Here is a 12,398-nt window from a genome sequence, read left to right as displayed (position 1 = left end):
TTCAGGCTAATAAAACACCTCTGCGACAACTCGACCCCAGTCGCCTTCCAGGAATGAACTGCGGCCCTGACTTCACGCCCTCCTTTGCCAACCTTGGCAGGCCCAGCATGGGAGGAGGAAGCAGAGGACCAGTGAGTTCAAATTTTCTTTGTGTAACCCAGCACTTTCCAATTGAATTATTACTTCAATTAAATCATGTTTTGATGTTTCCCTTACAGTCTCCAGGGATGGGCATGGGGATTGGCGGACCACGTCGCTCTCAACAAATGCCGAGGAAAGAACTGAGGAAAATCATCAGCAGCATGCCACTCAGTGATGAGGTGCAGCTGAACAAAGCAGAGAAGGCGTGGAAGTCTTCAGTGAAGAAAAGCACTCGCAGCCGTGGGGCAGAGGAGGTAGATGAGAGTGAACCAGAGCAGATCAAGACCCAGGAGCTGTTTAAACGGGTGCGCAGCATCCTCAATAAACTGACCCCCCAAAAGTTTCAGCAGCTCATGAAACAAGTAACAGAACTGACCATTGACACAGAAGAGCGGTTGAAAGGAGTCATAGACCTCACCTTTGAAAAGGCCATCTCTGAACCAGACTTCTCTGTGGCCTATGCCAACATGTGCCGCTGCCTTATGGGGGTAAGTGATGTCTCACCTAATATAGATGCTTGAATATTTACAATGTAAGTGTTGTTGTTTAGATGTATGCCCTACTCTTATGCAGCAGAGTAGGGGTGGGCGGTATAAACGGTATACGGTAGAAACGATATGAATTTGGCCAACGGTAGAGATTTTGCCTATACCACTCTACCGTGAGGTTTGTCGATATGTCAAGTCTGTATCATATTGTTGTGTGATTGATGGATAAACAGTAAATGAAGAGAAAGTAATACATGCTTTACCAAACACAGAACACAAAATCACTTTTAAGCTTGTTCACACACAGCTACGAGTGATTAACATGACATAGCAGAACATAGATATTAGCTAAACATTTAAAACTGTATCAGCTGACTGCAGGTTTCTCCAACCTTCACAAACCGTGCATTTGCATAGTGACTGAAACTAGCACCACTGAGTAACAAAAGGCCTTGAGGTCAGTTTCACGATCATTAATATGCAAATTGTCAAGATTAATGGCCATGAGTACCATTCACAGAGAGTTGGGGAGTGGCTGCAATGTAGTCGAGCAATTTGTGGTCCTTTGTGATTCTTGTCTTGAAAGGTGCTATAAATATAAAATTTTACCTACTTACTTGCAATCACAGCATAGTAACATGGTGAAAGATGTACTCTATACAGGGTCATTATGCTCGCTTTGCGCTACCTGCTGTGCCTAGTTTGACATCACATCCTTTGTCGCACGCCACAATCTTGCCGGCACTTTGGCTGGTCATGCACCTCTCGATTTTGTAACTTAGCGCGGTGTGCCACAGCCGCATCTGTACAGTGTACGGTCGGTTTTTGCCACCATTTTAATTATTTTCCAGCACCGGAGCTCAGACATTCACAGATACACCAAGGGAGACCTTGGGACTGTTTGAAAACTTGAGGCTTTGTTGAAAGAACTTTGCAGAATAACACTCAGCAACGTCTTTGGTTCCCGTTTTGACTTTTCTCCTCTAATATCAGCACTTATGTGCCAGTATTGTCTGGGTGATGACACCTAACATTCAAGAGAATACTGCAGCGGCTTCCTGTGCCTTATTGAAATAAATAGAAGTGACTGTGAGACAATGTTTAAGCAGTGAGCGAAGCGACCATTGCTGTGGGTGTATTGGGGGTATTGTCAATAATAAAAATAAAAAACTGTGGTTTGTAGGGCACCAATTTTTTTTTTTTTTTATTGAACTTCTGAAGTGAGATAACTCTGCACTGTATATTTTTTATATGTATAAGTGTGTGTGTGTGTGTGTGTGTATGTGCGCGCATGTATATATGTTTTTTGTTGTTGTTGGCTTTTTTTTTTTTTTTTTTTTTTAAATAACATTGTTTGATCTTAAATGTAGTTGTTGGCAATGCAGGAAGCCCGAACTCCACCGCAAAAGTGACATCATGGTTTGTAATAGATTGACACTGGGGTTGGCAGATGCAACAATGCTTTTGCAGTGGTATCAATCCTCGTACCGCTAGTTTACAAATGTCTTTGAGTCTCCAGTGATGAACTCAAATTAGTGCCACGTGTCTGGTCCACTGATCTAAGTGATGGGATTGAGGGACTGAGGAGCCACTGCAACACTGAGCTTGCACCCTGTCTTCTTTTGCCCTTTACTTAACATATGTTTTCTTTCTCTGCTTTTTTCAGCTTAGAGTCGAAATTCCAGATAAACCAGGAGCCACTGTAAATTTTCGCAAGCTGCTGCTAAATCGATGCCAGAAGGAGTTTGAGAAGGATAAGGACGATGATGAGATTTTCGAGAAGAAGCAGAAAGAGCTGGAAGCTGCATCCGGGGTATGTATGCTGCATTGTGAAGTATTATTTGCACAAAGGAAGTCATGTGTCAAGTCAATAGTTAAACATCTGAAAGGTTTCAGAGATCCATCTAACTGTACTTGTTTTGAATGCCTTTTTTTTGTGTTTGTTTCCCAGGAGGAGGAGAAGCAGCGGCTCATTGAGGAGTTAGAAGAGGCTAAGGACAAGGCCAGGAGGAGGTCTCTAGGCAATATCAAGTTCATTGGTGAGCTGTTCAAGCTGAAAATGCTCACAGAGGTCATCATGCACGACTGCATTGTCAAGCTGCTCAAAAACCATGACGAGGAGTCTCTGGAGTGCCTGTGCAGACTATTGTCCACCATTGGCAAGGACCTTGACTTTGAGAAGGCCAAGGTACAAAACACACACATGTTGGAGACACATGACCGAGATGCAACCCAAGATTCTATAATTTTGACTGATAAACACACAATGCACTTAACCTAACTATTGTGTCCCACTTCAGCCTCGTATGGACCAATACTTCAATCAGATGGAGAAAATAATAAAGGAGAGGAAGACCACCTCCAGGATCCGTTTCATGTTGCAGGATGTGCTGGACCTTCGACGGGTAAATAACAAAGTCGCATATGGACTCAATGAGCTGTTTTGCATATATAATTTGGAGCTTAAGCCTTTTCCCCAGCTAAATCTCTCTGGTTGTATATTCGTTGTTTTAAAAAAATGCTTATTTATAAATTTTATGATTTGAGTAGACCAAAAATAAGATCTAGCTTTTTAAAGCCTGACCCACTATGCAACACTTGAGATTTTACAGGCACTTTTATTAAATCAGATAAAATGATAGAAAATGCGATTTCATATATCCTATTTAAATCTGTTGGGTTCCCAATTAGGAGCTGCTGCATGTTTCAGGAAACTAACAGTTCAAAATAACCATTTTTTCCACTCAGTTGTGGGAAATCTGTAGCATGTGGTTGTGATCAGAAAGAAAACTAAAGTCATTCAAATCAGTATTGGTTTATGTGTGCACTCTTATACAGAACATTTCAGTAGCTTTACATGCTGTCAGACTGTCTTTGTGATGAGGAAATGAAGATTTTACACTCCATCAGACACTGACAAAAGCAGTAACTTTATCTGGGGAAACCCAGGAGGTGTTTACTTAGTGCTGCCTTCATTGCCTGCTTACTTTGTGTTGTTGTTTTGTTTGGTTCTTGTTAGCATAAATTCATTAAAATGCAAAATTCACACAGATTTGGCAGCAATTTCTCTTCAGCTTTAAAGAAACCACTTTTTTAACATTCTGGGGGCTCACTCAATGATTACTTGTGCTGTCACACAAGGACTGTGTGCTGAGGACTATGTTTTCAGTAAGGTGATTATATTTCTGTGAAATTGTGCAATCGTGTTAATGCGATGAGTTTTACGCATAACTCATGCATTATTGTTGCATATGGTCTGTGACCCTGCATGGTGCTGTCCACAGCCCAGAGACACCCACACTGGTCCTTCAGCTCTGGCCAGTGTGAGGCTCATACATGGGCTAAGAAAACAAGTCTTCCTCAGCTCATTAATGCAGGGCAGCTCCTAAACACAGAGCTACTCTGTGCCATTGGCTGAGACAGCAAACAGCAGAATGTTCATTCATCCATTCATCTTCTCTCAATTGAAGTAACAGGATTTGAGTGATCCTATGCTGTGTCATCATGTGTGCCTCATAATTTTCCTGTCACCCCTTCCCCCCAATTTATCTCAATTATTTGCAACTTTCTGAAGCCAGTTAAGTCTGGTGGTATTGAAGCTTCTTTCTTTTGAAGGAATGTTGCAGTCCTTTAGTTAGGCTTCCAGTCCCTCCCACAAAGTCCTACAAAACCTGCTGTTTTCAGTGTTTTTCAAGCTGGAATCTGCTGCTCTGTGTCAGTGTAGTGGCCCAGTTTAATTGAAGCACATACTGCATGTTTTATTTCCTTTCAAGACAAAAACAGAAACGCGACTGGAATGATTATCTCACTCTCTCTTGCTCTCTTGTTCTATGAACACTGTAGTTATAAAGGTAACTGATTTAGAGACACTCATCAAAATGACAAGGGTACATAAGCTCTGCTTTTTGTTCATTCATACAATGGTGACATGGACAGAAAAAGAACACATTTTCAAACTCATCCTCTTTTTCTTTTGTTTTCTTTGTGTGAGTCTGTTGTTGTTTCCCCCTCCATCATTCTCACAATTCTGTCTTGTACTTGTTCCAGAATAACTGGGTGCCCCGGCGAGGCGATCAGGGTCCCAAGACCATCGACCAGATCCACAAAGAGGCTGAGCTGGAGGAACACAGGGAGCAGATGAAGGTGCAGCAAGCCCTCATCTCTAAGAAGGAATCCAGTGGAGGCTCAGGAGGCAGGATGGGTGGAGGCCGTCGGGGCCCTCACTCTCCAGGTCGTCGAGGCCCTCATTCTCCAGGCCGTAGGGGACCCCACTCCCCAGGGCGTGGTGCCTCTCCCCAGGATGACGGCTGGAACACAGTGCCCATCTCTAAAAACAGACCTATTGACACCTCTCGCCTTAGCAAAATCACTAAGGTAAGAGAGGGAGGGGGTTTCTTCTCACACACAATGTGAGCACATTTTGACAATCAATTGAAAATATCAGACTTCTAATGACAGCTTTTTCTTCTCAGACTCCTGTTCTTGACTTCAACAATCAGCTGCTTGCCCCAGGAGGTAAAGGCACATGGGGCAGCTGGGGTAAGGGCAGTAGCGGTGGCACAAGTGCCAAGCCTGCAGATTCTGGTAGGTTTTTTCCACAAATGTGTTTATATATCAAAGAATTATCTATTTGTGTGAATGAGAACTGAAGTTTAATTTGTATCGTGTGCCTGTTTTAATCCCCAGGCTCAGAGACGGGTAGCCGACCAGCCACCAGCACGCTCAACAGGTTCTCAGCCCTGCAGCAGCCTTCGTCCTCCTCAGGCTCTTCAATAGACACAGATAAGAGAATTCCTCAGAGGTGAGCAAAGGGACACAATTGTCATTACCAGCTCAAACCTTTCAGTATTCATACTGTGAGTGTGTAGAGATGTATTTTACAATTGTATGACTTCTTGTCTGAACTCTACAGAAACAGCTTGAGTCGAGAACGAAGTGATCGCTTCGACCGCTCAGATCGTGGCAGCGACCGCTTCGAGCGACGAGACGACCGTGATCGAAACCAGCTCCAGGTCACTAAACGCAGTTTCAGTCGGGAGAAGGAGGAGCGGAGTCGGGACAGAGAGCAGCGTGGCCCTGCTGATCCAGTCCGCCGTGTGGCGAGCATGACGGATGACCGAGACAGCAGAGAACGGGCCAGAAGCAGAGAGAATGGTAGCCTGCCTGAGATAACTTTAGCATATAATATTAAATATTTAAAACTTAAATTAAAAAATCTCTCACAATACTAAATAAAGAAATCAGACAGCAGGAGACCAGACTTGAAAAAAATAGTCCTTTTCAGATACCTGGGCTCATCATCACACCAGTATAAACTTGGAAAATTCTTTCTGCAAAAGTTAGGGGTCCATGCCCCTAGATTAACATTTTTTTTATGAATGAAAAAATGACATCCATGATGTAGTTAGTGTTTCTAGAGATGGTGGTTGCAGGACATGTACAGAGTACTCATAGCTCTGGCTGTCAACACAGTGGCCGTCATTTACTAATATGTGCGTGTAAACTTTCTTATTTATGACATTGGCCAATTTTGCTCTTACTGCCATGCATATGTTAGTGAAGCAGACTCGCTCTAAATTAACCAGAAAAGCATTGTTGCATCTGCCAACCAAAAGCAGAAATCACTTGCACCACAGAGGCAAAAAAGAAGGAGATAGTCAGACTGGAGAAACTTAAAAAAAGCGGTTGGGTCCAAGGAGGAAGCCAGCAAGTGTTTCCATGGGAGTGATAACGGTGTAAAAATAAAGTCAGAAATAATGACGTTTTTCAATATTGTTTCTTCTGAGAAACTCGCTATGGATCAAGTTTTTAAAAACTTTGTAATCTAAGTTCATTTGTTTAAAAAAAATTAAAACTAAGAGACAACAAGGAAAGGAAAAGAACAGGTGGAAGATGAGGAACAGCATATCTGTCAGCCCAAATGAAAAAAATTGCTGCAAGGGCAGGGGGGAAAAAATCCAGATTTTCCAGCATCTGTGGGACAGTGCCAGTAAATTAAACTGCAATTAATGGCATCCAGCTTGCTTGATGTCATTTATTATGAAATATGAGATCAGTTAAAAAAGGTCTGTTTCAGAGGATGAGATAGATGGTGATGATTTTTCACTTTGAAATCATACAGAGCTACCGCACTGCACTCTAAGAATAAAAATCTGGATTTTAAAAGTCGCATAATCAGTTCTGCAGCTCTTTTTGTCATCAGTGCAATTTTCCACAAGTTACTAAGAACACGATTCTCTGAAAGCTTCAAATAATTAGATTTGTTTTGTTTTTTGTTAGGGGGAAAAAATCAACTCCACCCCAAACATAAAAATGTTGGCAGGACTGTTGTGCTCCTCATTATTTAGCTGGACTGACTTCAGTTTGAAGATTTACAAGAAGATAACTGTGGAAACAATGTTTCTGTTTGTTTTTTCCCCTCGTGTAGCTTAAAATCTGATTTGCTGTTCTTTTTCTTTTTGTTGTTCTGTGAACAGCGAAGAGGGAGACAGCTGCCACCCCTCCACCTCCCCAGACCCCCACCAAGCCTGCCTTGACCGAGGAGGAGTTGGAAAAGAAGTCCACAGCCATCATTGAGGAGTACCTCCATATCAACGACATGAAGGTACACACTGATGCTGCTTTTTAAACACACACACACACACACACACACACACACACACAGCAAGGACACCTAAAATTAAATACAAAAAACAACAACTACCTTTTACCTTTGCTTATGTGAAATGTATTCACAAAGTGCCTTTGTGGACCAATTAAAGCACTTTATAATTAGTGCTGCTCTAATAGTCTTCTTATTCACAGTGAGGGTTTCAGTGTATTTCCATCATCTAAAGTCCGCATTGTTGACACCTGAACATCTATTTATTACACTTAAAGCCATGAGAGGATAAAAGAGGAGCTTATGATTCACTGCTGTCTTTCTGTCCTTGTCTGTCCCCACAGGAGGCTCTGCAGTGCGTGCAGGAGATAAATAGCACTCAGCTGCTGTTTGTGTTTGTACGAAACGGGCTGGAGTCAACACTGGAGCGCAGCACGATCGCCAGGGAGCACATGGGCCTGCTGCTGCACCAGCTCATTAAGACCGGCATCCTACCAAAGGAGCAGTACTACAAAGGGTGAGTACAGAACCCCCAGGGAGGTGCTGGGTTAACCGGTAAAGTTTGGACCAGCAGGACCCCACATTACCAGCGGCCCGCAGGGAAACGTCATGCTTGTGAATATTTTTCAGCATTTGATGAAATCTTAAAACCCCCTGTCTGGCCAAAAAGCAGTGAGTTTCCATATGTTGCTACCAGCATGGTGCGATGCTGCCTAATAATTCCATCTGCTGAGTCAAGTTGGGCTTGTTCTTGTATTTCTTAACCCTTGAATAATCTTTGATGTCCGTGTACTGTGCTTCTTTTTTCAGGCTTAAGGAAATCCTGGAGGTGGCAGAAGACATGGCGATAGACATCCCCCACATCTGGCTCTACCTGGCTGAGCTGATCACTCCCATGCTTCAAGAGGGAGGCATGCCCATGGGAGAACTTTTCAGGTTTGTTATAGTACTTGCTAAGTCTCTCATCATTTCAGATGAGGAATAAATGGGATATTTCTACTTGTTGATGGTTAATTCATTGGTTGCCTGATGTGTCTTCAGGGATGTCTCAAAGCCTTTGATCCCTCTGGGCAAAGCTGGAGTCCTGCTGGTTCACATCCTCACTTTACTCTGCAAAGGAATGGTAAGAGCTGATCATTATTATGTCACATTGTGTTTTTGAAAAGCTAGCATATATACATAAACTTTTGTCCCAGAAAAAAACAAGATTAAGATCTATCCATGTGGCATTCATAAATATGATTGCATTTTCCATCATTCTACAAACATATCTTTCCTCCCATCAGAGCCATAAAAAGGCAGGTACAATGTGGAGGGAGGCAGGCCTGCGGTGGAAGGACTTCCTCCCTGAGGACGTAGACGTCAACAAGTTTGTGACAGAAAAGGTGAGGGTTCACTCACTGCCTTCATCATTAACAGCCTGCTGTCTGTGGTTATCCTCGATGTAATTCAACACTGCGAAGGAAAAAAGCAAGAATCTAAAGCTCAGGTCTTAACTGAGGAGTCTGATTACTAAACATCTGGACGTGACTTTGTGTTCACATAGTTAAAGAAAGCTTCCACAGGGTTATCATGCTCCAATTCTTTTAAACTATCTTGAATTAGCATTACATAATTCAGTTTTTTTGACCGTATTAAGGATATCAGCATTGTACATCATACAGATCCAAGTGAGAAAAAGTATCTTACCACTGTAATGACAGATGCTGAAGAAATGCAGAAAAATGACCAGAGGTGAAAAGTAATAACTCATCAAATGTTAGGTATCATCATTGTTTATGTGATCTTAAAATACCACACATGCATCTTAAATGAGTTCCATTAATAATAGTAGTATAATAGTCTAATCCTCCAGTCCAATATGCAGTGTTACAATCCTCTCATCACATTTAATGTAATGCAGGATAAAAGGAAGAAATATTCTCATAGCATGTGACGTGACAAACGTCGTGAAAAATGACCACGATGCCCCTCTCTCTCTATCTGTAGAATGTGGAGTTTACACTGGGCGATGAGTCGGAGAAGGGCAAGAAGAAGGAGCTCAGCGCTGCAGATCTGACCAGACAGCTGGACAGACTGATCCAGGACAAGGCTGACAACCAGAGGATCTTTGACTGGATTGAGGTTTGTTTCAGATCCACTCATGTGGGTTCTGACTTTTAGAACCTGAAAATGTGTCATCGTTAGTTTCTTAACAAAGAAACTTTAGTAACCGCAGCACTAACAGAGCTGATTCAGACAGGTCGTCATATTTTGGGTGGTGTTTTCCAGTTTTGTGCACACGTAAATAAACGTGATTCTTTGTAGGCCAACCTGGATGAACAGCAGACCTCCTCCAACATGTTTGTCAGAGCGCTGATGACCTGCATCTGCCAGTCAGCAATTTGTGAGTCATTCTGCACTCTTCACATTAAACACTATTAACACTAGACTAAGTAGACTAGTAGACTTCCTGGTCCACTTCAGTTCTGATGGGCTTTAAGTCCTCTTACCATATTACTGAACTTTGGGACCTTTTACTGCTGAAATCAGTTAAATCATGTGTTATTTAAAGTGAGCCTTTAGTTCCCTCACAGCTGACAGGACTTCATTTATGTTTAACATTTGGTAGAAGTCTCATCTGCTAGGAAAAAAAAAATTGATCTTTTTATTTCATTCCTTTTTTCTAATGTTCTGTTCTGTTAATTGTCAGTATGTGGCTTTAGTTGTACTTTTAGGAATGAAAGGGCTGCTATTCAGTGTGTGAAAATAATCCAGGCCAGAGGGTGTAGTCCGAGTGAAATGTGAACATTCTTGAAACTTTTCCTCCACAGGTGAGAATCCCTACAAGGTTGACAGCGAGCAGATCAAACGGAGGGCGAAGCTCCTGCAGAAATACCTGAAGGACGAGCAGAAGGAGCTACAGGCTCTGTATGCTCTGCAGGCCCTCATGTTGCAGATGGAGCAGCCTGCCAGTAAGTAGCTCATTCAGGCTCAGGTTGTCCTTTGTCACTGCTTTGAAATTCAGATTTCTGCTTCTCTTAAAAGATTAAGAAAGCGATCGGCATCATTTCCTCATTCCTCACCATTTTCCTCATTTCCTTTCTCCCCTCACTCATCAGATCTGCTGCGAATGTTCTTCGACACACTCTACGATGAAGACGTGATCAAAGAGGAGGCCTTCTACAAGTGGGAGTCCAGCAAAGACCCCGCCGAACAGCAGGGGAAGGGCGTGGCCTTGAAGTCCGTCACTGCCTTCTTCACGTGGCTCCGCGAAGCCGAGGATGAATCCGATAACAGCTAGGGGCTGCTGGGTGAATCGATGGGAGTTCTGGGGAAACCCATGGGGAGAGCGAATGTTCTGTGGATGATTCACAAGAGGCTGAATCAGCAAAATCCTTCTGCATAAACAGAAAAAAAATAAAGAAAAAAAACTTCTTCAACTGGGAGAGATTGTATTATGGATCGAACATTCGATCCTTTTTTTTTTCTTGTTTGTTTTCAGTTTCTTGTTTTTCTTCTGTGCAACTGAATGTCTTTTTTGAAACAAACACAGGATTAACTAAAGAGATAAATAGATTTGAGAGAGAGAGGGAGAATGCTGAGAAGAGTTGAAAGCTGTAGGAATGCTCTGATGCTGTTTCCTTCAGTATTTTTATTTTTTGGGTTGTTTTCAGAAAGCTTTTTCTCGCCACGGCAAAACTACTCAAGACATTTTGCTTAAAGACAGAAAATATAACAGAAAACTTTAAAAGGCTGTTCACATCTATATTTTTGATGAATTCACCCTTTATCATGTCGACATGACAGATGTCATGCTACATGTCCGCCGTTTGGATCTACATGACGTGCTTATGTAGAGCTTTTTGTTTCCCTTTTCAAAGTGTTGGATGATTAAGGGTGGCTTGTTTTGTTTTTTTGTTTGTTTGTTTTTGTTTTTGTTTTTTTTGTAAGAAAAATTGAAAACTACAAAGAAAAGAGCCGTCTAAGAGACATTTCAGTCATGAGTGAATGCAACGGTTGTGGAATTTCTGAGGACGTTGTCACTGAGGAGAGGGGCAATGAACATTGACCATTTTGCTGCTTGCGGGGGTGGCAGCGATGCTACCCTTTAAAACCCCAGCCCAACTCAATCCCACCACCCCCACCCTCTAATGTGTCTGTTTCACTTGTTTCCTGCGCTTCAAAAACAAACTGTGGACTGAGAGAGAGAGGGAGAGCAAGAGCGAGGGATCATGGTTTCACCCTCGTTCAAAGCCGGTTGGTGTTTTTGTTTGTTTTTTTCTGTTTTTTAAAGAAAAAGTATCATTATTGAAACTTGAAATACAGACAAAAATCCACTTTAATGACAAAGGACTTTTAAGAAAAGTTTAACAGTACGAATCCTAAGGCCTTTCTTTGCTTCCATGAGTGGAAATGCATTTCAGGAGAGTTCTGTAAATATATGATGAATAGTTTTCTTTTAAAGAAATTATGCTAATGTAACCCCTATTTCCCCTGCTCCTCTGAAACAATGTGGCAGTTTTTTCCCCCGTATTTATATTTTTCTCTCCTCAGCTGGCAGAAGGTGCTTGTGATATCCAACCCCAGTCATTGATTACAGTTTAATTGAAAAATTGTAAATACTTTTCTGCTTTACTTTATTAAAAAAGATATTTAATTAAAGAAAATTATTGCCTCTTTTCACATCCAGAACTGGAAGAGATAATAAAGATGGTTGCAAATAAAAAGGAAAATGCAGATGCTTGTGGTTTTGTGACCGGAGGCGGCAGCAAGGCCAGTGCTGTTTTGCCACTTTGATCCAGATGATTTGAAAATAAAATGTAGTGGTTGATGTTTGATTTTTTTTTTTTTTTTTTTTCAGACACGCAAAACAAATTTCCCTAACAATATATTAGGTTGTGGGTTGTGTTTTTTTTTTTTGTTTTTTTAATGAGTATCTTTCAGGTTAAAAAATAAATCAGAGGGACTTTATTATAGACGCTTATCTCCTGAGTTTGAGCTTCATTATGAGACACGAGTCATGAATCAGAAACATGAGAAAACTAAAAACTTTTGAATGAATAGCTTTTTAGCATGGTGGCATGGCCAGTGCTGCTTTCCCGCTTTGATCCTGTGATTGGAACATTCCTCAGTGACTGCAGATTTGTTGAATGTGAATCACCCCAAAGGTGACTCTGGTGGCCTTT

The 12,398-nt window shown here is 41.8% G+C and overlaps 1 protein-coding gene and 1 non-coding gene across 9 annotated transcripts in view; both read left to right on the top strand.

Annotated features, from left to right (window-relative positions):
• The window catches only part of LOC134640793 (eukaryotic translation initiation factor 4 gamma 1-like), a 37,299-nt gene extending 25,737 nt beyond the window's left edge, over positions 1-11,562 (top strand). For 5 of the 8 annotated variants that reach the window (XM_063492724.1, XM_063492723.1, XM_063492722.1 and 2 more), the window contains 17 exons: positions 6-629; positions 2,296-2,442; positions 2,581-2,817; positions 2,930-3,034; positions 4,677-5,003; positions 5,102-5,213; positions 5,316-5,430; positions 5,542-5,783; positions 7,106-7,233; positions 7,575-7,747; positions 8,041-8,166; positions 8,272-8,353; positions 8,517-8,615; positions 9,220-9,354; positions 9,538-9,616; positions 10,044-10,184; positions 10,332-11,562. In XM_063492724.1, the coding sequence (XP_063348794.1) occupies positions 6-629; positions 2,296-2,442; positions 2,581-2,817; positions 2,930-3,034; positions 4,677-5,003; positions 5,102-5,213; positions 5,316-5,430; positions 5,542-5,783; positions 7,106-7,233; positions 7,575-7,747; positions 8,041-8,166; positions 8,272-8,353; positions 8,517-8,615; positions 9,220-9,354; positions 9,538-9,616; positions 10,044-10,184; positions 10,332-10,513 (3,054 nt within the window). In that variant the 3' untranslated portion in view covers positions 10,514-11,562. The remainder of the gene's footprint in view (positions 1-5; positions 630-2,295; positions 2,443-2,580; positions 2,818-2,929; positions 3,035-4,676; positions 5,004-5,101; positions 5,214-5,315; positions 5,431-5,541; positions 5,784-7,105; positions 7,234-7,574; positions 7,748-8,040; positions 8,167-8,271; positions 8,354-8,516; positions 8,616-9,219; positions 9,355-9,537; positions 9,617-10,043; positions 10,185-10,331) is intronic. The other 3 variants (XM_063492728.1, XM_063492726.1, XM_063492725.1) reach the window with 1 other exon arrangement.
• On the top strand, positions 2,143-2,217 carry LOC134642123 (small nucleolar RNA SNORD66). The gene has a single exon (XR_010095854.1). It is a non-coding gene; the product is annotated as a small nucleolar RNA SNORD66 (small nucleolar RNA).
• Positions 11,563-12,398: the final 836 nt, after the last annotated feature.

The sequence above is a fragment of the Pelmatolapia mariae genome, linkage group LG14, assembly GCF_036321145.2.
Source record: "Pelmatolapia mariae isolate MD_Pm_ZW linkage group LG14, Pm_UMD_F_2, whole genome shotgun sequence".
Taxonomy (NCBI): domain Eukaryota; kingdom Metazoa; phylum Chordata; class Actinopteri; order Cichliformes; family Cichlidae; genus Pelmatolapia; species Pelmatolapia mariae.
This window is presented reverse-complemented; position numbering and strand designations above follow the sequence as displayed.